Source organism: Myxocyprinus asiaticus, chromosome 3 (assembly GCF_019703515.2).
Source record: "Myxocyprinus asiaticus isolate MX2 ecotype Aquarium Trade chromosome 3, UBuf_Myxa_2, whole genome shotgun sequence".
NCBI lineage: Eukaryota > Metazoa > Chordata > Actinopteri > Cypriniformes > Catostomidae > Myxocyprinus > Myxocyprinus asiaticus.
In genome coordinates, this window is record NC_059346.1 from 6479336 (window position 1) to 6502500 (window position 23165).

The 23165-nt window shown below is 37.9% G+C and overlaps 1 protein-coding gene across 2 annotated transcripts in view; it reads right to left on the reverse strand.

Annotated features, from left to right (window-relative positions):
- Positions 1–23165, reverse strand: part of LOC127430104 (cyclin-G-associated kinase-like) — a 69611-nt gene that overhangs the window by 2169 nt on the left and 44277 nt on the right. For both annotated transcript variants that reach the window (XM_051679586.1, XM_051679596.1), the window contains 14 exons: positions 22882–23004; positions 22576–22709; positions 19015–19209; positions 18794–18911; positions 15955–16034; positions 15500–15693; positions 12433–12597; positions 11650–12081; positions 10256–10390; positions 9799–9939; positions 9274–9369; positions 8877–9137; positions 3013–3161; positions 163–339 (listed from right to left, as the gene is read on the reverse strand). In XM_051679586.1, the coding sequence (XP_051535546.1) occupies positions 163–339; positions 3013–3161; positions 8877–9137; positions 9274–9369; positions 9799–9939; positions 10256–10390; positions 11650–12081; positions 12433–12597; positions 15500–15693; positions 15955–16034; positions 18794–18911; positions 19015–19209; positions 22576–22709; positions 22882–23004 (2400 nt within the window). The remainder of the gene's footprint in view (positions 1–162; positions 340–3012; positions 3162–8876; positions 9138–9273; positions 9370–9798; positions 9940–10255; positions 10391–11649; positions 12082–12432; positions 12598–15499; positions 15694–15954; positions 16035–18793; positions 18912–19014; positions 19210–22575; positions 22710–22881; positions 23005–23165) is intronic.

Genomic DNA, 23165 nt, shown 5'->3' on the forward strand with positions numbered 1-23165 from the left:
ACCTAAACAAACTCAAAAACACCTTTTTGGACAGATTTTGTTCTAAATGACATCACAGCCGTTCGTTTTTCGATTTCATATGAAGTATATCTGGGCCTTTAAATGTTGGTTTCTTTAAACCAGTTGAGCAGTTTGAGCATTTTTTCCCAATGTATAACATACCTTGTCCGGGTGCACAACAAGCACGGCTTTCCTGTAGACCCTCTTCACCTGGTCAGGTGTGACTAGATCAGCCATATTGACAGGTTTCCAGCGTGTCTCTCCCTCCCACAGGACTGTGTGTAGTGTGGAGAGCAACGCTCTGATGTTACGCTCCTTACCCTCAATCCAATCTAAGATCTAACATATAAACATTACCTTCATCATCATAATATTACTCAGCAAATTCATCAGTGCATGTCCTTGAAAAACCAAACACAAAAATGTAAGATTTAAATGGTGCTAGTAGAGTTCCTAGTTTAACCTAAAGTCCCCATGAATTGCCCTGACGAGTGCAGATTTCTCAAGTGTGTTGATACATTTCCATGTGGTGCTGCTGCTTTTCGTGCCAATAAACCGCCTTGGTTCAGCTGGGGAGCTGAAACTGATCTTTATATCGGCTCGCTATTCCACTGACTTGAGAACCGAATGACAATGTTAATTATTGCGTTTACATCATTATGGCTTATCCAATGTACACAAGTGTTGTGCACATGCCTCTTCACGGTTTGACGTCAAAAGCAGAGAATAACGCAATTATTTGAAACCTAATGAAAATGCGGTTTTCTTGCTTTCTCTGATTTTAAAAAAAAAGCATATATTTGGGAGTTATCAGCGTATTGGTGTGCATGTAAACTGGCTCAATGAGTACATTACTACATAACCGGCTCACAAACTAACATGGCACATACTGGTCTATGTTTACAGGTCTAATGTGTTTTAAAAACATTTTAATATCCAAAGTAATTTTCTTTACGGTTTCACAACCTTATTTTGATGCTACCGTTAATAATTTCACACATATACACTGCCTGCGTGGTCGTGGAAAAGACGTTACAGTGTTTCAGAGGGGACAAATTATTGGCCTGCATCAAGCAAAAAAAAAAAACAACTAAGAAGATTGCTGAAATCGGGTTAAGAACTGTCCAACGCATTATTAAAACCTGGAAGGATAGTAGTGAACCGTCAGCTTCGTGGAAGAAATGTGGTCGGGAAAAAATCTTGAATGATCACGATTGGAGATCACTAAAACACTTGAAGTCACATCGTAAAAATCGGCAGTAGAACTCACGGCTATGTTTAATAGAGAAAGTAAGAGCATTTCCACATGCACAATGCAACGAGAACTTACAGGATTGGGGCTAAACAACTGTGTGAACACAAGAAAGCCACTTGTTAGTGAGGCTAATCGGAAAAAACGACTTCAGTTTGCTAGGGAGCAAAAAGATTGGACTGTGGAGCAATGGGAAAAGGTCATGTGGTCTGATGAGTCCAGATTTCCCCTTTTCCAAAGCGATGGGCGCGTCAGGGTAAGAAGAGAATCACATGAAGCAATGCACCCGTTATGAATAGTGCCCACTATACAAGCCTCTGGAGGCAGTGTTGTGATCTGGGGTTGCTTCAGTTGGTCAGGTCTAGGCTCAGCAACGCTATACGGCAATAAAATGAAGTCAGCTGACTACCTGAATGTACTGAATGACTAGGTTACCTCATAAATTGATTTTTTCTTCCCTGATGGCACAGGCATATTCCAGGGTGACAATGCCAAGATTCATCGGGCTCAAATTGTGAAAGAGTGGTTCAGGGAGCATGAGGAATCATTTTCACACATGAATTGGCCACCACAGAGTCCTGACCTTAACCCCATTGAAAGTCTTTGGGATGTGCTGGTGTTGTTCGACTCTCCCGTCATCAATACAAGATCTTGGCCAAATATTTATGCAACTCTGGATGGAAATAAATGTTGTGACGTTGCATAAGGTTGTCGAAACAATGCCATGATGATTGCGTGCTGTAATCAAAGCTTATCAAAGCTAAAGAAGAGCCAACAAATTATTAGAATATGCAACTTTTTTTTTGGCCAGGCAGTGTAGTTTTTGTAAAAAAAAAAAAAGTATATATTTTAGATGCACAGGGACAATGCAGAGGCTTGAGTTTACGAGTTTTGAGGACATTAATATTTAATTCAGAATCTTTATGCCATCACAGGCTGCATTTAATATATTACATTTTTTGAACATAACGCAGAAAACTCATAGCATAGCAATTCATATATGATATGTGTGAACAATATTTTATTTTAGATGGACGTGGAAAAATCCAATGCAAGGTGAATGAGAAACAAGCGAGTAGAACATTGCCAATGTTTTGAATCACAATATACTAAACAAAGATAAAAGAACACTTACTCGTGCTGTACATCCCAAGAAACCTCTTGCTTTACAAATATAAATAAACTCCAGCTACTTTCTTCACATCCAACTCCCGCATTTCATTCAGAAGTGATCGTTCCTATCATCCCTAGGTGATAACGGTCATTCGGAAAACACTTTGAGTCATTCTTATTATAAATTCTGTTTAGAATGACCCTTCAGCTTGGATTGTGCTCCCTCCGAAGTGCCCTGGAAAGGCATCACCTATCTATATTAGAACACAGATATGTGCGCTGATAAGATGTAGGGGGAGGGTGTGTTCTCGTTGTAAAAAGCATTTGATTGAACAATATTAAGCCGGAAGAGAGAGACTGCAAATTTTAAATGTTTATATCTGCTGAAAGTACACTACATTAGCATACAGATGACCATAAAACAAACAAACATGGCCTAAAAGTTACAAAATTTTAATTTTGATTTCATGGGGTCAACTTTTCAAATTTGAAGCATGAACTAGTGCTGAAAACTGTTCAGTCTTGTGTTGTTTGGCATCTCTTGTGAGCTGCCAACCCAGCTAATGATTCTGAGCATCATAGGCACGTTGGCAGGTCACTAGATATTTTGAGGCAACAGCCTCTGTGTCTCATGAAGCTGCCTGTACCTGTAGTTTGAGAGGGTCCATGTCTCTTGACATCTCCAGCTTCCTCATCTCAGCGATGGTTCTGGGTGTCTTCTTATCAAGTTTGGAGCTAAAGCCTTGTGTGGAGAGAAGATCCTCAAAGTCATCCACCTTTACTTTGGGCTTTGGACCTAAGACAAAGAACAGGGACTAAAAATGGTTCAAGGAACGAAAAACGTAAACCGAAAAACAAACACATTTTTTTGCAGAATGAAAACGGGAACGACATCCCTTTCAATTACTCTGGAGTGGAAACATTATTTTTAAATGCTGGTAACCGGTTAATTTCATTCTGATAACATTTTCAAAATTACACCTCTTCCTGTAGCCCGAAAAAATTAGGCTTTTCTCTTTTTAGCAGAACATGATAAGCATGTGCTTTGATCCTGTAGGAAAGCTCTGCATCACTCAGGTCTCTGCCCAATTGCACATTGTGGATGTAGCCTTCCGTGACATGCTGAAGACCTTTTAACCCCCTTATACCCTGAAGGCATTTTTGAAAGATTTCTCTTATAAAGCACAAACAGAAAATATTAAAATGGAATAACTGAAAACTATGAATGCAAAGAAAAATCTCATGAGCACCTTATTAAATCACTCCATAAAAGGTGCATTGAGTGCCCTTTTTTGCACAGTGCGTGTATGTGTGCTCTGGGTCTGCTCACACGGGTGGGATATGCCACTTTCCAAATATGGATTCGAACACTCTCTAGACATCCAATGATGACAATCTTGCAATTGTGGCTGAAATCTTTCTTGGTCTACCTGACCTTGGCTTAGTATCAAGAGATCCCCGAATTTTCCACTTCTTAATAAGTGATTGAACAGTACTGACTGGCATTTTCAAGGCTTTGGACATCTTTTTATATCCTTTTCCATCTTTATAAAGTTCCATTACCTTGTTACACAGGTCTTTTGACAGTTCTTTTCTGCTCCCCATGGCTCAGTATCTAGCCTGCTCAGTGCATCCACGTGAGAGCTAACAAACTCATTGACTATTTATACACAGGCACTAATGGCATTTTAAAAAGCAACAGGTGTGGGAAATTAACCTTTAATTGCCATTTAAACCTGTGTGTGTCACCTTGTGTGTCTGTAACAAGGCCAAACATTCAAGGGTATGTAAACTTTTGATCAGGGCCATTTGGGTGATTTCTGTTATCATTATGATATAAAAAGGAGCCAAACAACTATGTGATAATAAATGGCTTCATATGATCACTATCCTTAAATAAAAGAGTTTTTTTGCATGATCAGTCATATTTTCGAAATCAATGCCAAAATTTCACAATTTCTGCCAGGGTATGCAAACTTTTGAGCACAACTGTATTTGAGGCATCGATATCGACATTTAAATTAGAAGCCTAATTTGTGTGCTTTCTATTCGCTGCCAGTTGCATTCCATTCAATGTGTCTGATATAACAGCTTTGGGAGACCACAAGGGGGTGACATAACATTTACTGAAGCCAGTCACAGCATGAACAAGGCATCACACACATTAAGAGCTGATGGCAGTCCAAAGTTCTGAAGGGTTTAGTACTTCTTCAAGAATTAACAAAGTGACCTTGATGACTTTGCAGGTTAGTGTATGAAACTTGTGTAACTGTGCAAACTGAATAATTACATATGTTTATTAGCAAGCTTATTATGCAATTTCCCTGTATGTAGCACTGAATATGTCGTACCTGTAACTGAAAATACATTGTGTAGGCTCTATGAAAGATACTTATACACAATATATCATCCAGTAATGACTAGAGTGAATAATCTTTGTCCTCTGATAATGATCTGGGTCTAATTTAAAGGAACACTATGCAAGTTTAGCTCCGTGGAGCTGCAGAATTTTTAACAGCCTCTGAAGACGGCAAGCCCGCAGTGTGTGCGTACATACTTTAATAGGAAATATCATGTTGTCCGCCAGACGCGTCTGGTGACCCTTTAATTAACTCTGCCGCTCAAACTTTACCAAAGTTGTGTTGAGAAATATGTTTGAAAGACAAAGACTGTTGTGCAAGGAGCAGCCCTACTTATATCTGAAAGAAATCCCGATATATATCGATAATCATCTGGAAAATTGTCTGATTATCGTTACGGGAATACAGCATCGATTCCAAGCTTAGCGTGCATGCAGGAGAGAGAGAGTTTTATAAATTGATTTTACATGGCCAGATGTGTGTGTATATATATTATATATATTAGTGGTCGACCGATATATCGCTGAGGCCGATATTCTGCCTTTTTTTAATTATTACTTCGGCCGATAAATTTTCCTATTTGGCTGATTTTTTTCTTGAGGGTGCCGAAATTGTCTGCTTGCATGAAAAGCGACAGAGACATGTAAACGACCAGCCACGGTCGTTTTGTTGTTACGTGCATTGTGTTTTTACAATAGTAGATGGGTGTGCAACACAGTGTCATTTAAATGGTCCGCATATCAGAGCCGCAGCAGACGCGTTTGAGCTCATAATGTTAAAGTGCTCGCCTGTTTCATTCACCCTCTCTCTCCTCAACAGTTTCCTGTAACTTTTATCTGTCTTGTCTAATGATAAAAAGGAAAATATCAATAAAACTAATATCATATATACCGTCTGCTAACATGCACATATCTCGTTTAAATGGATGTAATAAACCAACCTCACAACTTCAGCAGATCCAGCATCCTATGGAGCGCTCATTTATTTACCTCTAAAGCACGTATTCTAACAGCCTCTCCTCAGCAGTTCCCTGTCACTTTTAAATTTATTTTCTAATGAGAAAAGGCAAATATCAATAAAACTTCTATTATATACCATTTGCAGATATGCAGATATCTAGTTTAAATAGATGTAATTCACGAACCTCACGAAAATCCAGCATTTTCTACCTGTCGAGCGCTCATCTAATATCTTATTAGCACGTATTCTATCAGCCAGAATCAAAACACCAGAATCAGGATCAAAAGTTCCTCTCATTCACAAATCATGATGGTCAGTGGTCACAATCCAAGCAGGCAATCCAGGCTGTTTAAACTGTCAGGAGATTGCTGCTGCGCGCTGGATCCGCACGAGCGCGTGAGTGCAACCAAAGTCTTTATAGCAAGTCAGTCCACTGTCGGCCATGTTTGGAACGCTCTCAGGAGGCTATTTCCAGTCATGACAATGTAGCTCCTAACTACTTGAATGGGGAAAGAATGAAACCACCAAAACGGTTGGTCAAGATTACGATCAAAGAACATATTTCAAATCAGCAGTAAAATCTGACAACACTGGTATCATAAATGGTGCTTCTTTACCTCAGATTACGCAAAAAAAAAAAAAAAAATTCAACTTTTTTTTTTTATAGCTAATGCGCATTCTCGAGTTGACAGGGGATGTCTCAACCTAAAAGGTGATTGGCTCTTTTACCTGTAAGGCGTGGACTTCCTATTTACATCTGTTGACCGTTGGCTGCAGTTGGGCGTTCTAATTTCTCCCATTCATTTTAATAGAAGTGGCCCATGCAACTTAGTAAAAGGGTAAAAGCACTTCTCGTGGCTATAAGTAAATGTCTTATTCACTATGCACCGTCTGGCACCAACAATCATGCCACAGTCCAAATCACTGAAATCGAAATTTTTTCCCCATTCTGATGGTTGATGTGAACATTAACTCAAGCTCCTGACCCGTATCTGCACGATTTTATGCACTGCACTGCTGCCACACGATTGGCTGATTAGCTAATTGCATGCATGATTGTTGGTGCCAGATGGGCTGGTTTGAGTATTTCTGTAACTGCTGATCTCCTGGGATTTTCACACACAACAGTCTCTAGAATTTACTCAGAATGGTGCCAAAAACAAAAAACATCCAGTGAGCGACCAGACTGGTTCAAACTGACAAAGTCTACGGTTACTCAGATAACCGCTCTGTACAATTGTGGTGAGAAGAATATAATCTCAGAATGCTATTCTGAGATGCGGGTTGGAGCTGTTTTGGCAGCATGAGGGGGACCTACACAATATTAAGCGGGTGGTTTTAATGTTGCGGTTGATCGGTGTATATACTGTTAATATATATATATATTAGTATATATTTGAAATAATTTTTGGGTATATTTAATGTTAAGAATACATTTATTGAAAACACTATATTACATTCAGTATTACTGCAGGGTTTTTTTAAAATCAAATTTAGACATTTTAAGACATTTTTCAAGACCTAAACAAATAAAATTAATACCGTATCCCCATAACAAAACAATCTCAAAGTAAATCATGTATCACATACTCTTACTTAAGCAGGCGCACACATTCAACATGGGCTTAACATTGCTTACCAGAGAAACAGGGTAGGCTATATGCAAGTTTAAAATACTCGAGACGTTTTCCACATATATATCACATTAAAATTGGTTTATGTACCATTATATAAATAAATATAAATTAGAGGTTGACCGATATTAGATTTTTCTGATAGGATATTGGGTTGAAAGGCAATTAATCTGCTGAGTTTTTAAAACTGGTAGCCTATATTGAATGTTCTTAGTCTATCCTTCCTGTGATGGGGAGGGCCAGACAGAGGCTACAAGAGTCCAAATTTACTTAAATTCCAGATGCAGTTTATGATGCAACCAAAACACCAATTAACTGTATTTAATACAAATAATAATAAAAACAAATGTATTCATTGCGCAGAACTTTTAACTTTAAAGGCTGAAAATCACCGGGGACTCTTATTTTGAAATGTATGCGTTTCACTGCTTCCAGCTGCTCATTCAAACAGATAAGGGAAATAAAATGTGCACTCCTACAATAATCTACAATGTATTACAATATAAACAATTAAAACTTGTCATATTTCATCAACACTATATCATCATCATCAACAGTTGATCATTAGTGATCGCTTGTCATAAATTTCCGATATGGCTTAATGATTGCGAACTGCTCTGCAACAGCTGAAAACAAGCCCTGCATGCTTGAAGAAATACAACAGTGATGCATTGTTTTCACTCTGAAGGACGCAGCGCATGCATTTATTTAATTAAATCGTATTCTTTTGAAGTTTGATAATCACATTAGGTCATATCACGATTCCTGTCTTCCCCCCCCAAAAAGAATTTTGTTGTATCATTTAAGATATTGAAGACTTTTTATGACCTTAAATATTGGAAAACTGAATTTAAGACATTTTAAGACTTTTTAAGGAGACGTTTCTCTTGCGAGACCTGGCAACACTGTAATTGGTATTTCACCCTTAGCACAGAGTACTGTCATTTTAAAAAGAACGTTATCAACCGTTCTTTTATACCTTCTAGCTGGTTACCATTTGGAAAGGAGGCTGTAGAACACCGGAACCGGAATAAAAAAAATATTGTTTCTGCTCAGAACAAACCGAAATGAAAAACATTTAGTTTTTAGTCCCTAACAAAGAATGCAGTACAATTAGATTTTTACAATTTCTGAAGAAATTATGAGGGGTCCTCCTTATGATTCTAGGATGTTATGGGTGGTTGCCAGGGAATTTCTATGTGGTTTCTTAGGTGTTCAGGGTGGTTGCTGGGTGGTTACTTACTGGCCCAAGTCAAAAGTCTCTTTGATATTCTGGTCTCTAGATATGGTTCGGGTCCCTCAAATGCGAGTCTATGGATTGTTATACCCGTTTTATCGTCAACAAGGCGAATTTTTTTCATTTGACTGCTTAGAAAAGTACCAAAATTTGAGGTTATTAATCAAGTCCGTAACACAAATAATGCAGGTTGACATACACACAGAAGGGTTAGGAGCTTGTTTCGATGTATGAGCAATAGTAAAACTGATGCTTTACTTAGCAAACACCAATAACTAATGTTTGTTTTATTGGTTTAAGAGGATTTCAGGAAGCCTTACCAAAGCTGGGCCCCCTGATACCCCTCTCTTCCCGTCCACCGATCACACTGAAGCTGGGCTTGTAATTTGCTTTGGCTGGTTGGGTGGCAGGTTTCGAGGGCTGGGCTTGTGGTTTGGGAGCGGAGTTTGGAGGCATCCAGGGTTTGCTGGGGCCAGAGGAGGGCCGAGGATTTTTCTGCCACTGCTGACCGGAGTTCTTAGGGCCACCTGCAGAGGGTGCCGTTTTAAAACCAGAGCCAGAGAAAACAGCACTGGACGAGCCTTCACACAAAACAATTTTTTTAGTTTACATATTGGACACATTCATTTATTTACTTTAATATTACTTGTATTATTGTAATATTGAGATTTCAACACAGACATATACAATTCAAGAGTAAAAATTTGTAAAACTGACACTCTCTGCCAGGTAGTGTGGAGGCCAGGTTGCCTAGGTCTGCAAATGGGTCAAAATTTTGCGATTTGGCCTTGGAGAAAGAGGACACTCCTGAGGCTGAACAAACAAACAGTAAACAGGTCATAAACATTTAGATATATACTCTTAGCAGGCTGGTTAACCTGGTAGCCATGTGCAGGTTAAGACTTAATCTGATTAAATGACTGGTTAATAAAGGTTGGAAGTGTTTGATTCAGTTTTAACTGCACTCTGCCTATGAATGTACAGCGTCACGGCAAAAAAAATGTTTAGATGTTGCGAGTATGAAATCTGAATTATATGTGATGAGATAAAACATTCACAACAGAGTTTTGTTGTAATTAATAATATTTTAATTAACAAGAAATAAACTTTAAAATGTGTTAAAAAATAGTTTGATTATAAGTCTTTTTATACAAACAAAACACCATTTAGGAATTTCAGCAGAACAGCTTTTGCTTGACTGATTTAAGATCAAAGTATCTGAATTTATGATTGATTGATTACCACTCATGGTAGATTTGCTGGCAACAGTGGTCATGTTAGTAGTCGTGCTGCTTCCTGCTGTTGTCCAGCTGTCCCACCCACCTAAAAGATCGGGCTGACTTGACGATGAAGTCATTTTAGGGGCATCACCCGCTAACTTATCTAGTAAAACATTTCAAACATTTTCAGACACCACAAAACTTATCTGGAAAACAATAAAGAACATTATGAAGCAATATCAGCTCTTATATATGTAAAAAATTGAAAACAAAGTTATACTGTATATATATATATATATATATATATATATATATATATATATATATATATATATATATATATATATAAATGTGTCAACAATTAACTTTACAATAAACAATCAAACAATCAAAATATAGCATTTTTTTTTTTAACTCATCTGAAAATTAGTTAAAGTACTCTAATGGTTGATGGGTATGTAAGTGAAAGCAGAACTCACTAAGGTTGAAGAGACAGGAGTTAGAGGCAGGAGGCGGAGCTTTGAACGCACTACTGCCACTATCCGAGCCAAGCAGGTCACCAAACAGATCTGACCCTGAAGACACCGAGCTCACACCAAACGGGTCAAAGAGGTCTAGAGAAAGTAATCAATGCAAGCAATTGTAATGTAAGCAGAAAATGCTTAAAGTGTGGGTGAATCACACAAAGAACATATTAGGGTCCTATTTCACCCCAAAATCAAAGGAAAACATATTGTAATTCTATTATTTTTCAGTGGTGATCCTCAATAAATTGACATTACTGTGCATACAGTAACAATCGTCCCTTGGTCAGGGTAAAAATATCGATTTTCCGATGCATCGCAAACTTCCATTTGAAAGATCTCGATATTGATTCTTCTTCTCCAAGATCAATCTTTTACTATATGCGCAACTCTTTAGAATGTGAGTAAATCACTCACATACGCAAACAAATTTCACGCAATGGGACTAAAATGTTTGTGATTTCACTCACCAGTGTTTGAGTTGTATTTTAGTGGTGAAAAAGTTCAACATCGAGACCCTTTCACCGCGTGCAATCCATTTGTCATTGAATAATGTCTCTTTTAATATCCTTTGTGCTTTACAGTCAATTTTTGATTAAAAACAATTAAAAAAATGTACATTTAATTCTAATTACACAACCTGTGCTCATCCTCTCTTGTTAATATGCACTCACTGGCTAATGCCGGTAGTCTTAAAGAGACAGTACTGATTTAGCATGTGTTCTACATATCAACATAAATTCTTGAAAATAGTGCAAATTATGTATTTAAACAAACACATAACAAAAAAAAAAAAACAAAAAAAAAAATATTCAATATAATATATGCAATTTCAAGACATTTCTTGATGGAATACTCTGAATTTGAACATTTTTCAAAAGCTAAAATACTATGAAAAACTACTGAAAACATTATTTTTAAAATTAATATTTTCGAATTGTACCTAGAAGGTACCTTAATAATTAAAAGCATTAGCTGAGAGAGAATTTTTTTCATAATATGTAAGCAAAATGGACGTTGTAACAGAAATATGCCCATATGAATCGATATTGAATCAAATCGAAATCAGAACTGAATCAAGAGCTTGTGAATCAGAATCGAAGAGGGAAATCTGTATCAATACCCTGCCTTAATCATCCAGTCCAAACACATACATTAAAAGGCAGTAAAACAATCACACTTGTACTAACTATGAAGAATAATTCACAATTAAAATCAAATATTTCCAGCATTACAATAATACATTACAGTAAAAAAAAAAAAAAAAAATTATGCACATTTTATCACACTCTCGCATTTTTTGGAAATAAACACTGCATTCAAACTCCCACGAAAACAACCGTTCTAACCTTTATTGGCTGTCGGTGCAGGTGCTGAATGACTGGTGGTGTTGGTGAAGAACAGATCCTCTGCTGTATCTTCTCCAAGCAGGTCTTCTGTGTTAGCTGAAGGTGCAGTGCTGGGCGGGGGTGCGAACAGGTCAGTCAGTAAATCGCTGTTACTGCCGGAATTTTTCAAACCCGTCTCAGCTGAAACACCTGTGTGAGCGGTCCCAGCTGGAGGGCTGGGGTCAGAGTTCAGGCCAAGCAGGTCCTCAGTGTCGGGCTGGGGGTCAGGTGGTGTGGTTGTGAAGTCCGCCTCGAAAAGTGGTTCACTGGTGTCTCGTGATATAGTCCCGTCAACGGGGGCAGAGTAAGACACTGACTCCTCCTCTGACCTGTCACTCAAATCATCCTGGTCCTCATATTGGGCGTCAGAGCGATCGTACTGCCTTCTCCCATCTATAATTATACAACAAAAATAGTACTCCTTATTTAAGTGCATGGAAAATGTTTGGTAAAATACTGGGTTTAAATTACACACTTTTAATTCTTCACATTCCCTGTCTTTTGTATGATCTTTTATTACACTTTGGCTAATTTCATTATGCAGCTAGATTATAATACTCTGTTTCATTTAACACATTTGACCATATTTAAATCCATTCCTCAGATTTTCTTTCACCAGTAGCATAGAAAATGTGAAAAAAAAAAAAAAAAAAAGTGCACAAACTTTTTGTAGTTTACCCTTAGTTTACGTAGTACTCATTCGTTTAAACGAGTGATAAATGCACTGCTGCAGAAAATGCGTACCTTCCCAGTCGAGTGTGTGAAAGAAGTTGTTGGCGTTAGTGTCGGTGCTTTGAGGGGAAGGGCACTCTGACTCTATCTGTGGTCCCTCTGGAGAGTGCTCTGGCTGGGGTGGATCAGAGGCGTAGCAGGCTGTAGAACCAGGCTGCCGTGGAAGCTCTGGTTTACCTGAACAACCAGAGAGAGAGAGAGTAAGAGATCAAGATTTCTTAGAGAACAATAATTTTAAAGTTAAAAATCAGGAGACACAGAGTGCCAAAGTAAAAATATCAAATTCAAAGCCATGCAAAAAAGATAAATATTATATACAGTATATATATATGACCCTGCACTCTGACCCCAGCTTAGCTGGGATATGTGAAAAAAAGAATTTCACTGTATATGTGCAAATGTATAATGTGTGATAAATAAATATAATTATAATTATTATATATATATATATATATATATATATATATATATATATATATATATATATATATATACACACACACACACACACACACACACACACACACAGTTGAAGTCAGAAGTTTACATACACCTTAGCCAAATACATCTAAATTCAGTTTTTCACAATTCCTGACATTTAATTGTAGAAAACATTCCCTGTCTCAGGTCAGTTAGTATCATTACTTTATTTTAAGAATGTGAAATGTCATAATAAAAGTAGAAAGAATTATTTATTTCAGCTTTTATTTCTTCATCACATTCCCAGTGGGTCAGAAGTTTACATACACTTTGTTAGTATTTGGTAGCATTGCCCTTAAATTGTTTAACTTGTGTCAAATGTTTTGGGTAGCCTTCCACAAGCTTCTCACAATATGTTGCTGGAATTTTGGCCCATTCCTCCAGACAGAACTGGTGTAACTGAGTCAGGTTTGTAGGCCTCCTTGCTGTTTTCAGTTCTGCCCACAAATTTTCTATCGGATTTAGGTTAGGTCTTTGTGATGGCCACTCCAATACCTTGATTTTGTTGTCCTTAAGCCATTTTGCTACAACTTTGGAGGTATGCTTGGGGTCATTGTTTATTTGACAGACCCATTTGCGACCGAGCTTTAACTTCCTGGCTGATGTCTTGAGATGTTGCTTCAATATATCCACATCATTTTCCTTCCTCATGATGCCATCTATTTTGTGAAGTGCACCAGTCCCTCCTGCAGCAAAGCACCCCCACAACATGATGCTGCCACCCTCATGCTTCATGGTTGGGATGGTGTTCTTCGGCTTGCAAGCCTCACCCTTTTTCCTCCAAACATAACAATGGTCATTATGGCCAAACAGTTCAATTTTTGTTTCATTAGACCAGAGGAAATTTCTCCAAAAAGTAAGATCTTTGTCCTCATGTGCACTTGCAATCCATAGTCTGGCTTTTTTATGGCAGTTTTGGAGCAGTGGCTTCTTCCTTGCTGAGCAGCCTTTCAGGTTATGTCGATATAGGACTTGTTTTACTGTGGATATAGATACTTGTCTACCTGTTTCCCCCAGCATCTTCACAAGGTCCTTTGCTGTTGTTCTGGGATTGATTTGCACTTTTCGCAGCAAACAACATTCAACTCTGGGAGACAGAATGCGTCTCCTTCCTGATCGGTATGATGGCTGCATGGTCCCATGGTGTTTATTCTTGCGTACTATTGTTTGTACAGATGCACGTGGTACCTTCAGGCATTTGAAAATTGCTCCCAAGGACTTGTGGAGGTCCACAATTTTTTGTTTTCTGAGGTCTTGGCTGATTTCTTTTGATTTTCCCATGATGTCAAGCAAAGAGGCACTGAGTTTGAAGGTAGGCCTTAAAATACATCCACAGGTACACCTCCAATTCAGCACAGTTCCTATCAGAAGATACTTGGGGCTAATTGTCTAAAGGCTTGACATAATTTTCATCATCAACTTCTGACTTCAACTGCATATATATATATATATATATATATATATATATATATATATATATATATATATATATATATATATCACTGATCTATTACACATTTCCTACTGGGTGAATCAAAATGTCTGGGTCATGTTTCACCTCAAAATCAAAAGAAAGAAATAAGTAATTACTGTTTATCCTTTTTTTATTTCATTTGAATTATTATTACTTTTTTACATAAATTATATTACTTTTTATTCTTATTTCTTGTTCTTAATTGGTTTAAACATTTACTTTATCTTGTATTTTCTTTAGCATTTTTAGGTAAAGCACTTTAAATTTCCATTGTGTTTGAAATGTGCTATATAAATGAACTTGCCTTGCCTTTGCATAAAGTATAGAGATAATGAAATCTACTTTTAGACCCAATAGGGTTTTTTGAGTTGTGAAATTATTTTCATGACAGTTAAGCACATACCCCCCAATTCTCATTACCATAATGCAAATTATGAAATATTATTTAAATGATCATAAACAAAGTGATTATATATAATAATATGAATAAAATAATAATGTAATAAATGGTGCATTTATAAAATAACATTGAAAGTATAAATTATGGTAATATTTGTAATAATATTTGTAAATGTAATTTATTTATATTACATACTTCATATTAAATATTTATATTAAATTACTGTGTCCATAAAAGATGTAATAACAGGTAATAACACATAATTACAGTAATAACAGGGTTTCCATATCTTGCGACAAATGAATTTCCATGATCTTTTGGGTCGTTTGGATCACTGCATAAGGATTTTTGAAAAACATTTTATACAGATTGCATTCTCAAAAGGCCAATATTAATCCAATGAAATATTTTCGAGCAGAGCATAACAAGAAAAAATTACATTCACAAAAGAAATTTGTTTGATGAAATGGGAACCATTTAATAAACGTGTGTGAAAATAATGTGACCATCCATAAAATCTTAATGGTCCAAAAATAGGCTTACTTTAATACACATTCCTTAATTTCTAATATACATTTTCTTTTAATTTTGGGGTGATATTTAACCCAGAAATGTTCTTGACTGTATTCATGAGATTCACCTTTATAATGTAGTCAAGGAACAAGTGTCGAGAAAAACAAACCATTAAAATAATCAAACACCTGCATTATTCACAGTGAACTCACCAAACTTTGTGAGGATCTCCTGCTGTTCATCTCGGCTGGAGAAAAGAATTTTAGGATTGAGTCCTTTAGTGGCAAAGTTCTCCCAGGGCAAGGTCTTGTTGCTAGGGCGATCCTGAGGCTCCACCTCCACATTTAGATGCACCTGGAAGAGGTCAGGGTACTTCTCCTGGATGTCACATGCATCGAGATCATACCTAAATACACACATGCACAATCAAAATTTCAAGAATACTTTGATACAGAATAAAAAAGCAGAAAACTAGCATTGGCAAACAGATAATTCATCTTAAACTGAAAGACAAGACCAAAAATTCTAATATCCAGTGGATTATCAGAGAACAGATCTATTCCTGTAGAATGAGAGCTTCATTTGGCATCACGAGAAGTGAGTTTGATCGAAGTTAATATCATTAACTAACGTCATGTATTGTGGTCTCTGAGCCGGTGATACTTACTTTGCAAACTTTACTGTGGAGGCATTTTTGGGAACAAACCCTGTATGGAACTGAATCTGAAACATCTTCATGGAGGCCATCTGCAAAAACCACAACACATTTACAATTACTGCCAGTGACTTGCACTAGCGAAAACTGTAAAGCCACGGCTTTAAGAAAGTCCACCCAAAATTGAAGGTTTTGTCATTAATTACTCACCCAGAAGTTGCTTCTACAGTGACCAACACATCAATATTAGCAAAGCAAACAAATGTTGAAAACACAACAAATATGAGCCATAGCACATCATAAATAAGCCACAACACTACAACAAAATACTCCATATTTTAAACACTGCATTTTAACTCGTGTGGCAATTCTGTCTCAATTACGTTGGGCTGTGGCTTAATTTTGTTGTGCTGGTTAATTTCTTTGTTCTGTGGTTTATTGTATTTCCATTGTGTTGTTGCTTATTTCTTTGGTTTAATCTATTTGTGCTGTGGCTTATTTTCATTGTGTTGTGGCTTAATTTCAGTGTGCTATGGTTTATTTCTGTTGTGTTTTCAGCTTTTTTTTGCTTTTCTAATTTTGTTTAGTTGTGCACCTCTGGGCCACCTTAAGCTCCAAACCTTTATTACCTAATTCTATCAGACAGAAACATGAGCTCACATGAGTTCTAGAAAAGATCTATTAAAATGTCCATGTTGCTCTTTCAGGTACAATGAAAATTGTAAATAGCAAATTATGCTTTCAAACAGCATAAAAGACAAAGAGACACCATAAAAGTAGTCAATATGACTCGTGCGCTATATTCCAAGTCTCCTGAAGTCATACAATAGCTTTTTTTGTGAGGAACAGACTAAAATGTAAGCCTTTACTAACTAATAACACTATGTAACACAATTTTTGTTCCTCGGTAGTAAGTGTTATTTCTTAATTGCTTATGCCTCAAAAGTACAGAAAATGGTTATTATTCCCCACAAACTTTTCTTTTGTGACCAGGACAGTGTTATTTTGAAATGTACCTATTTCCAATGAGAAAACGGGTGAATGTGTGTCTTTTCGTTCACATAAAGTCAGAAAAAAAACAATATATGAATCTAAATAAACATGTATTTATACTAAAGTAATACAAAAATGACTACAAAAGTTTTAGAAGTGAGTAGTTTTTCGAGATTTACAATTATACTGTAAATCACTTCCATGAATCAGCCCCCAAATGTCGTCTCCCATCATGTTCTCGTTATACTGTCCTTGGTAGCGGCATTCAAATTCCAGTATATCCTGGTGGAAGTGCTCGACTTGCTCCTCCAAGTACGCTCCCATGTTCTCCTTGAATTTATCAAGATGAGCATCAAGGATATAGACTTTGAGGGACATCCTACAGCCCATTGTGCCGTAGTTCTTCACCAGAGTCTCAACCAGCTCCATATAGTTTTCGGCCTTGTGATTGCCCAAGAAGCCCCGAACCACTGCGACAAAGCTGTTCCAAGCCGCTTTCTCCTTACTAGTGAGCTTCTTGGGGAATTCATTGCACTCCAGGATCTTCTTTATCTGTGGTCCGACGAAGACACCGGCTTTGACCTTTGCCTCAGACAGCTTAGGGAAGAAGTCTTGAAGGTACTTGAAGGCTGCTGACTCCTTATCTAGAGCTCTGACAAATTGTTTCATAAGGCCCAATTTGATGTGCAGTGGTGGCATCAGCACCTTCCGGGGGTCCACCAGTGGTTCCCACTTGACGTTGTTCCTCCTCACAGAGAACTTGGTCCGCTATGGCCAGTCCCGCCAGTGGTAGTGCACCTTTGTGTCTCTGCTGTCCCAAAGGAGTCCCAAAAAACAAATTTTATAAAATAAAATTCCGCGCAACAATTGTCCATCTTACCTTCCAGAGTTTTTTTGCAGTGCTCGCAGGTGAAATGAGGTGCCCAGGGTTTGTCTTGATCCCTGACAGGCATGCCGAAATATGTCTTGTAGGCCTCACACATCTTAGCAGATGTTTCCACAGAGTACTTTTTCGCTCTTGTCTTGATAAATTGGCCACAGACATAGCAAAATGCATCTGCCGGATGCTTGCAGCCTCTTGATGCCATCTCAGAAAAATGCAGATATGTATCCACTTAGGCAGCTGGAACTAAACTGAACTGGTGGGCTTAAGGCCCCTGTATTTATACTACTATTTATATTACTGGAAAGTTCTAGAAGTTACTCCAAGTTTACTAAGCACTGAATATATCTGGAAAGTTCTGGAAAACAGGTAAATTTCAAAATATCACTGTTCTGGTCACAAAAGCAAAGTTTGTGGGGAATAATAGCCATTTTCTATACTTTTGAGGCATAAGCAATTAGGAAATAACACTTACCACCCAGGAACCTAAAAAAATAAAAATTGTTACACGGTGTAATCTTTCCCTCCACTGTAGTTCTTAAATCTCATTTGCACTTGTGCACATTCAAGACCCGTCACACCAGGTTTGATATCAATGACTAGGTTTTCAGCAAATAACTTCTAAAAATCTAAAATCTAAAGTAGAGCTTCAGAAGACTTGGAATATGGACATTTTTGGGGGGGTTTGACAGCCCCAGTTAATATCTACTTTTTAACAGCAAAAAACATCTCCTTTTGTATAATCACAGAAGCAAGCAAGCAATTAGGGTTCGGAATGACATGAGGGCGAGTAAATGTTGACAGATTTCCTTTTTGAGAGACCTGTTCCTTTAAGCTGAACCATAAGTGGTAAGTTAAACTCTTTGGATATGTTGCAGGCACGTTCAGAATAGAATAGCATAGAAAAGTCTTTATACAACAAAACCAGGTTGAACAGAAAAAAATACCGAACTTATAAAACAGAATTTGTCTTACTTTGGCCTGGAGGCGTCCACCCAGTGTGGAACGGGCGTGATAAATTACTATTAGAACGTCGCCCTGTACACTAATATTCAGAGGAATCTCTGCTCGCCCGTCCTCCATCTTAAAATCCCTGCAGAAATCAGAAGAGCAGTGTCAGTTACCGATACAGACGGCAGACATAATCATCAGAATTTCCTTCAATATTGAAGCTTCATAGGGTGGAATTGACTCACTTCATTCTGTCGTACTCCTGCGAAGTGGTGGTGATGCGCTCGTCACCAACGTAAACCTCACAGAATGGCCGGCAGCCGTTGCGCTGCTTATTAAAGAGTGGCACGGGCGTCATGACGATGGACTGGATGATTATGGGCTTGCTGTGTGGGATTATGGGCTCTTCTGCCATCATATCACACATATATTCAATATACCTACAGTACAAAACAACAGTAAATAAATGAATCACAATCAACACAATACAATAACATACAGTTCTGACATTAAAACTTATCTTAACAAGATATAAAATATTCTACACTTTGGTAGCATTTAATTTTTTTCCTTTCCTTCTTATGTTGCTCAAGATTTTGCCCATAGGTTGCATTAGAAAAATCTTCATCTGAGTTGTAAAACTTACATCATGATCTATTTTTTATCAGTCATACTTGTTTTTGTTTTATAAGTACAAGGGCTACATTAGGGGCGTAACATCCATTATAATGGTATTTACATGAAAGTGGACAGGCCTATACGACAGATTTTTTTGACTCCTCGTCCTTGAGCCTGGTGAAACCAAGGAGCTCTAGGGTGAAAGTTACATGTCAAACAACCGCTGTGCTAAAACACGTTTTTAAACATTACCGATTTAAGTACATACATGCACAATTTCACAGAAGCTTTTCAATGTGCCTGATAGCAACGTAAAGTGTCATAGAAGCACACACATCTCTGAAGCTCAGTTAACACAAGAACTGACAATTCTGCTCTAAACATAATGTTTGCGTTTATATTAAATGCAAGTATAAACTGAAGAAAAGATGCAACATGGGGCCTGGGTAGCTCAGTGGTAAAATACGCTGGCTACCACCCCTGGAGTTCGCTAGTTCGCTAGTTTGAATCCCAGGGCGTGCTGAGTGACTCCAGCCAGGTCTCCCAAGCAACCAAATTGGCCCGGTTGCTAGGGAGGGTAGAGTCACACGGGGTAAACCACATCCTCATGGTCGCTATAATATGGTTCGTTCTTGGTGGGGCGCGTGGTGAGCTGGGCGCGGATGGCATGGTGGGTGGCGTGAAGCCTCCACACGCGCTATGTCTCCATGGCCACGTGATAAGATGCATGGGTTGACGTCTGAGACACGGAGGCAACTGGGATTCGTCCTCCGCCACCCGGACTGAGGCAAATCACTACGCGACCACAAGAACTTAAAAAAAAAAAAAAAAAAAAACGCACTGGGAATTGGGCATTCCAAATTGGGTGAAAAAGAAAATAAATTAAAAAAAAAAACAATTAAATAAAAAATTAAATAAAAAAATACCTTAAAAAAGATGCAATGCTTTTTTTGTGCTTTTAGTTATTATACTTTTTTTGTGCTTAATTATTATGCATTAACACATGTAATAATTTATGTATGCAGTCATGAAATCAGAGACCCTCTCATCGAAATCCGAACACAATTAGTTAAAATAGTATTAGCATATTACCAGGTGTAAATGGCGATGGCACCTTTTAATATGCATCTTTAAGGAATGTTCCGGGTTCAATACAAGTTAAGCTCAATCGACAGCATTTGTGTCAATGTTGATTACCACAAAAATTTATTTTGACTTGTCCGTACTTTTCTTAAAAAAAATAAAAAAAATATTAAAAAAAAGCAAAAATCGGGGCCTGGGTAGCTCAACAAGTATTGACGCTGACTACCACCCCTGGAGTCGCGAGTTCAAATCCAGGGCGTGCTGAGTGACTCCAGCCAGGTCTCCTAAGCAACCAAATTAGCCCAGTTGCTTGGGAGGGTAGAGTCACATGGGGTAACCTCCACGTGGTCGCGATTAGTGGTTCTCGCTCTCAGTGGGGCGCGTGGTAAATTGTGCGTGGATCACGGAGAATAGCATGAGCCTCCTCATGCTGTGAATCTCCGCGGTGTCATGCACAGCGAGCCACGTGATGAGATGCACAAGCGGAGCAACTGAGACTTGTCCTCCACCACCTGAATTGAGGTGGGTAACTGCGCCACCACGAGGACCTACTAAGTAGTGGGAATTGGGCATTCCAAATTGGGAAGAAAAAGGGGATTAAAACCCCCCCCCCAAAATTACACCTCTTGACAGAGTGAGGCACTTACATTGGAAGTGAATGGAGCCAATTTAAAAAGGCAGAAATGTGAAGCTTATAATTTTATAAAAGATACTATAAAAGTTTCTATATAGTAAAAATATAAAATCAAATAAATTAATCTCCAACCACTGCAACCATATCAACAAATAAATGCTACAGCAGCTGAGAAAATACTAAGTGATCAACATTTAGTGCAAAATCATCATGATGGTTTGTTATCTAAGGATTTATGGTCTGGGATGGAGTTTTTTTTCCCTCATTCTCAAGAACAGTGAAGATTCATTTAGATCATTAAGATTTTTGTCTTGCCTTAACTGTACATCAGCACAACCAGACCTAACACATTACAAGGTACCATAGATGAGATACGTGCAAAAATGTGTTAATTGTGCTGTAAAGTTGTCTAAATCGCCCTTTTTGTGGTGGGACTACTGTTCTATGCGTTACCAACATACAGCAATTCCTGCATTTGGATTTTTCTTTGTGTAAACAGTCCTTTCCTATTATGCTTGCCCATATCTTGTAAATGTTCCAAGATCTACTGGCTTTACATTCAATATAACTTAAGTGTAACAGTGTTACTTTTTTCTGGGAAATCAATCTACGAATGGCTTACTTATAGTTGTCTTTGCATATTAAGCTGGTATAGAAGAAAGTATTTTAACACTAGAAAAAAAACTACACCCTTCACCATTAACTTAAATATGAACTGGAACATTTCTTTAATGTCTACACAATCTACACATATTTGGTTCTGGTGAGTAACAGAACTCAATGTTCTGTTTGAGGTTGATGGGTTAGGTCACTTCCTGTACATCTAGCTGAGAAATTCATTGTTATCAGCTCTAGAAACCACATAGATTCCCAAATGGTTAGAATGAAAAGATTCACAGGAGTTCTTCGAGTTCAGCAGAAGTTCTTGGTGAGCTGAAGGACCGGTGAGGACACCACAGTGGCAGGAAGTGACCTCAGCACCAGACAACCTTCACGGCTTCCTCCAGAACACCTGCAGCTCTCTGCTCATGTTCATACACCTGCTGTATTCTTTCACACACATTCTATTTGTGCTCCAGAACAACCTGTCCTAACCATATTGGTGTGTCGTGCTCCTGTCTTAAAGGGACAGTTCACCAATAAATTTAAATTCACATTCACTCACCCTCAAACCTGTATGACCTTCTTTCTTGCATGGAGCACAAAAGGAAAATGTCTAAGCTACTCTGTCCCTAGTCACTTTCATTGTCATGATTTTCCATACAATGAAAGTGAATGGTGACCAAGGCTAACATTTTGCTTAACATCTCTTCACGTGTTTCACGCAAGAAAGTCATATGGGTTTGGAACGACATGAGAGTAAGTTATTTTTGTGTAAACTATCCCTTTAATTCAAAGATCTTGAAAGGTTGATGCTTTTTTTTTGGTTTACCAAGAAAGAGAGTTAGAAAACGAGGAAGGAAGTTATTACCGTTTGTGTGATGGTGAGATACCGGGAGGGCATCGTTTCATACTGAAAATGTAAACTGCAGCCTCGGCCGTGGAGAACAGCCGACAGAAACAGAGGAACGAACAAACCATCACAGCCGATGCGGCCCGACCATCCTACATACAAAACAACACGTTATGAAAAGAATTGACTAAAATCATAAACGTGCAGAACCAGTAGAAGCACTCAGACTCCCCAGCATTGACTTTCCGTGTCATCCACATTTTGGTTGAAGAGCTTTTATATTTGTGAGGAAGTGTTGTCGGTTGTCTGTGTGTCTACACTTACTAGGCAATGTATGATGCAGATGTTCCTCTGGTCCTGTTTAAGCCACTGGTGCATGTTCTTACATATACTGTACAAGTTCCTCAGAGTGGGAGCTCGTCTAGGCTGCCAACCACACTCTGATACCTAGACAGAATTTTTTGTCAATCAAAAATCATTCAGCTGAGGAAATAATGCAGAATGTGTCTTTTTTTAGTCCAAAGGAAATATGTCACATTTTCTCGGTTATCAGCATCTTATGGTCTAAATGCAATAGAATTCTCCTTCAGAAATAAATTCTTGTTTTT